At 38.0% G+C, this 5,149-nt stretch overlaps 1 protein-coding gene across 1 annotated transcript in view; it reads right to left on the reverse strand.

Annotated features, from left to right (window-relative positions):
- Positions 1-5,149, reverse strand: part of LOC106879502 (C-type lectin TsL) — a 15,864-nt gene continuing 10,715 nt past the window's right edge. The window contains exons 4-5 of the mRNA XM_014929108.2: positions 2,609-2,719; positions 1-1,566 (exon numbers count right to left, since the gene is read on the reverse strand). Of these exons, the coding sequence (XP_014784594.1) occupies positions 1,328-1,566; positions 2,609-2,719 (350 nt within the window). The 3' untranslated portion in view covers positions 1-1,327. The remainder of the gene's footprint in view (positions 1,567-2,608; positions 2,720-5,149) is intronic.

The following is a 5,149-nucleotide window of genomic DNA, read 5'->3' on the forward strand; positions in this document are numbered from 1 at the left end:
TTACGGTATACGTACATCTATACATCGATCTAAAACAACAAGAATAGTAAAGGAAGGTCAGAATTTAAGAGAAGAGAAAACCAAAAGGTCTTGTGTTATTCATTTAAAAATTCCTGAGTAGAACTCATTATTATTACCTCCGCCTTTGAAACTATTTTGAATTTGTTAACTTTGGATTATATTAGATAAGGATAAACTATTTAGTTTTGTTACTAAATAGTTTATCCACCTACAACCACCTTCACATTCCATGACTATTATTGGGATCGATCAGGTACCGGACAAGGATTCCGTATTATTTTTCCGGTTTTTTCTTTTACTTAATTTTTGAGAGTGGTCGGGTTCATTTTTAATATTGTCATTTGTGAAAGCTGTCGAGTTTATTTCAGATATTCTCATTTTAAAAAATCATCTCCGGCTAATCGTTGAGAGGACGTTGGTGTTGCCTTGGCGGAGGTTTGCGCTCTCTGAGTGCTCTTGTTAGCCTTGCTTTGGGTGTGGTCACGTGATATAGATTGAAAAAATAACGCATTTAGCAATCAATGTTGATTGTTTAGTTTATATGCTTTAAGTTCTATGTTTACAATTCCTTCAGCTGGCGTTACCATATCGAGTATCTATGGTTGAATAGTTCTTTTGTTTTGTTTTGTTTTTGTTTTTGTTTAGTTAACTTATTCTTTTGTATTATACTTTTAGCATCACAATGTTCTTCTTGGGAGCAAATTCTTTGTTTTATAGTTACTGTTTTGTAAGTATAAGTTAATATTAATTGCTTAATTCGTAGCTGCCAGTAGTAATACGGTGTTGGCATAACTGACATACTACGCTAATGATTCGCTCCTGCCGATTACTATTGATTCCCGGGCAGAATTTATATTTTTTAGTGCTGCTGAATAGTGCTAACCAGGTGTCGAAACTATAATGATATCCGTTTGGCAGCTGATGAAAGTAATACATATTTGCTATGCTTCTTTGTGAATTCTTAATTTCTTAGTCTCGTTATTATGAATTGTTCAATCTAGTAAAGCAGAAAATGTTTGTAGATTCATGGTTTGTGGAGATTACTAACATTGATTTGGTAATTTTTCTTCATAAATAATTTCATTAAGCTTAGGTAATGCTTAGATACTGGTGTTAAGATTTGGGAGTTTCTGTAGCATAGAGAGAGAGAGAGAGAGAGAGAGAGAGAGAGAGAGAGAGAGAGAGAAATGTATACGTATCTATACGGTTATATATGCATAGCGATGTATGTATATGTATGTGTATATGAATTCATATACATGCAAACATGTTAACACAAGAAAGAAGTTTTGATGGTATTTTGGAATCAAAGACATGTGTAGTCTCCTCGTGCGGTCGGTGAGACTAGCATTTGGTTTTCAGGTGTAAAATATGAAACCAACACAGCACATTCCTTCGTGGTTTTGTTATATGAGAAGGCAACGCAGTAAAATTCTCGGACACATTTAGCAGAGCACTCTATAAGGGAATCTTGTATTAAACTCGTTTTTATCGTATATTGGGTACTGTCGTTTGCCGGAGTTTTCTCAAAGGAACTGTTTTCTTCTGCGGAAAGAAAGAGAAAAATATTGATTAGAGAAAAAATACTGTAGTGTACATTATGACGTAATATTTTATGACTGCATTAAATACAATTCTACCGAAACAGCTGTCGTAAATTTTAAACGCCATTCGTGTTTACATTTTTATACTTACCCCACACCAAAGGCTCATTGGTGAGTCGGATCTATAGTTATAAATTGGATTTGGTACTTGCATATCTACGCTATCCTACCAACATCTGAAGCCTTCAATGATGTTTATTTCACTGTTAGCTCTATGTGATCTTACCTAGCCATTTCCCGCGTCCTACAGGTTGATGTGCCTTGATTCTTGAGAAGCTTCAAAATGGAATTATATATATAAAGAAAATAAAGTAAATCCCGAATGCAGGTTAACTGTTAAAACAGCCTAAAAGATCGGGTAAATACCCTCAGAAGACGGAAGACAGTTGCCAGCAAGCTTCTACAGAGAATCGAAATCTGTACTTCTCAAATTCTGGCTGAGGGATCTGTACCATTAATCTAAGCGAATTCTAACAACTAATGTTGTCTATATAATTCGTGGAAAAATCTACGCCATATGTAAATTGATCAAAGAGATGCAACTTATGCATAGCTGAAAGAAAGCACATTCTTTTTAGATCGAAAAATTCCGCCACACTCCTCAATTTTAAATCCGAAATTTTCAGCAAATGCAAGCACATAAACAAACATCATCACTCAACTACATCAAACAACATCTCACAATTTCAATAAACATCACCACACAGCCGTATGCGGTTTCATCATACGACTTTAACAACCATATCTTCGCACAATCATATCATTCACTTATGTCAAACATCACCAGAGAATCAGATCAATACCACCACACAACTAACCCACAGAGACACAACAAACATCATCACTCAACCATACAAAACTTCATCACACAACTACATCAAACAACATCATATAATTACATTAAACATCATCACGCAACCGCATCAAACATCACCGCAACCCCCACACAACCGTCAGAAATTACTATAACCGTAGATACCCACCTGACTTTTGACAACAACACCGGCGTTTCCCCATCACAATACCATGTCTATTTACATTGTAGATTGTGGCTTGTGTAGTTTTTGTTTCACAGTTACACGCAACGTTAGGTCCTAAACAATAAACAGAGATGCTATCGGTTAATATTGTTTATATTAAAATATATAATTAAAATTACACGCTTAAAAGTGTCATGGGCAACAATCAAATGGAACTGTATATCTGATGTAGATCTGACGACCAAATTAAGATCATACCAGAACGCCTCCGAAAAACTTCATTCATATCCATTAATACCTGTAAATATTTTACTGGTTAAGCTAACATTGTTTATACGGCAACATATAATGTTTAGAACAGCGTGTGTGTTTCTTTCTAGTTTGAATAATGAGTTTGTGAAGAGAAATGAAATTATTTTTTCGTACAAAATTAAGATACACACCTACTATAAGGTGAGCACAAGTGTGTACGTACGCCGCTATGTATATATATATATATATATATAGTGTTAGAGAAGTGGAGGGCAGGATGGAAAGATTTGACAAAAGATAGGAAGGAGTCTAGATGTTCGCGGAAGAGTGAGGTCGCACCGATACAGTCGTCAACATAACGGCCGTATAGTTCGGGAGTGGGACCAGTGAAACTTGAGAATATTTGGGCCTCAACGTAGTCAACGAACAGGTTCGCATAGTTGGAGTCCATTTTCGTTCCCATGACCATTCCCGACACACTGCTTGTAAAAATCACCAGCGAACGAGAACCAGTTGAGGGAGAGGACAAGTTCGGTCAGACGAACGAATGTGGATGAGTCGGGCTGGGGGTTGGGTCGAAGGTCAAGGAAATGTTGGGAGTGCACGCAGCCTCTCGTGGTGAGGGATCACCGTGTAAAGGCTCTGGATGTCGAGAGTGAAGAGAAGTTTAGTGGGGCCAGGAGAGAAGGAGAAAGAGTTGAACAAACGAAGTGCATGGTTGGTGTCATGGATGTGAGAGGGGTAGGAAGCCATGGGGGGCAAGGACATGGTCAAGATATCTGGAGATGAGTTCGGTGGGGCAGTTGCAGGTATCCAAAATATATATTTCTATCAAATTTTACAGTGTTCTAAAATGTCAAATGGTATTAATTAAGACTCATGTGGATTTGGAAATCTTTAACTTAATATAAGTTCTTTTTGCAAAATAATCTAACTGAAGTAATTTCTTATAGTAACCCCTCAAAGATGGGCGTATCGAAGGAGCATTCAAAGTACATTTATGCTTTATGAGTTCAAAATGAGAAACAGTGCAGCAGAAGCAACCCGAAATATCCATTTTGTCTGTGGGTAAGAGTGCTTGAACGAAAGAAGTTGCAGAAGATGGTTTGCAAAGTTCAAAAATGGTTTAATTCAGCAGAAAAGTGAGGCCACGAACAAGACGCCTTGTTGAATTTGATGATGAACTTCTTTTGTCAGAACTTGAGAAGGATAATGCTGTGTCAGTTAAAGAATTGGCAAGCAAGCTCAATTCAAGCCATTCAACTATTCACTACCATCTTCAAACAGCTTGGCAAGCTGCCCACACTCAGAAAATAAATTTCCCAACAGAAGCCAACCGTAACTCGCGAGTGGACATTTGCTCATCTCCTCACTCTCGTGAACGTATCTCACCATTTTTTAACATATATATATGGTGTGAGGTCGGGAAAGTAAGGGCTATAAAGAAGAATTTCATAGCCGCAGAAGTGTGCTTTCATTGGGGCAACATGCGTATTGTGAACTGAAGTTTTGTCTTGGAGGCGGCAGGCTCCTTTGGTCAGCATACCATGCCTCTTTGCCTTGATGGCGTCCCAGTATTTCTGGAGCAGAGAAACATAATATGCCCCGTTAATTGTGGTGCCCTTTGCCAGAAAATCCATCATCACTATTTCGCGCTGGTCCCAAAAGACTGTGAGCATGATCTAGCCTGCTGAGGGTTGAACTCGAGCCTTCTTTGAAGGTGGTGAGTTATCATGCTTCCATTGCTTCGACTGGACTTTAGTCTCAGGATCATAGTGATAGATCCATGTTTCATCCTGTGTGATAAGTCTGCCGAAAAAGTCCTCCTCGTTTGTTTTTTTTTGTTTGTTTCTTTGGCACATTGCCAAAAGAGCCTGGGAATAACTGACTCGTTCCTGTTTCTAAAAAGGTATGAGCACTTGGGGAATTCATAATGCAGACAACTTCCGCATACGCAAATGAGCGTGAATGTCTTTCTTTTTTTTTTCCATAGACTCTAAACTTATCTTCATTTCTTGAGACAGTTGCAGCTTCCACTTAATGGATGGTGTCGTCATTTGAACCAGTGATACCAGTGCTTGACTATGTCTCTTTTGATGTGTGACCTTTCAACTGCCTCCATTATAAAAGCTTAGTCCACTTCAGCAGCCATAAAAGACAAACGAATGCAAGTAGAAAGTTGCAATTTACAATGTGACATGTAAAGACACGTATGATTATACTTGTACAAGTTCGGTTTCCGGCAATAACCGGAAGTGTGTCAGGGGAAATCTTTAATGAACACTCCTCGTA

The sequence above is a fragment of the Octopus bimaculoides genome, chromosome 9, assembly GCF_001194135.2.
Source record: "Octopus bimaculoides isolate UCB-OBI-ISO-001 chromosome 9, ASM119413v2, whole genome shotgun sequence".
In the NCBI taxonomy this organism is placed as follows: domain Eukaryota; kingdom Metazoa; phylum Mollusca; class Cephalopoda; order Octopoda; family Octopodidae; genus Octopus; species Octopus bimaculoides.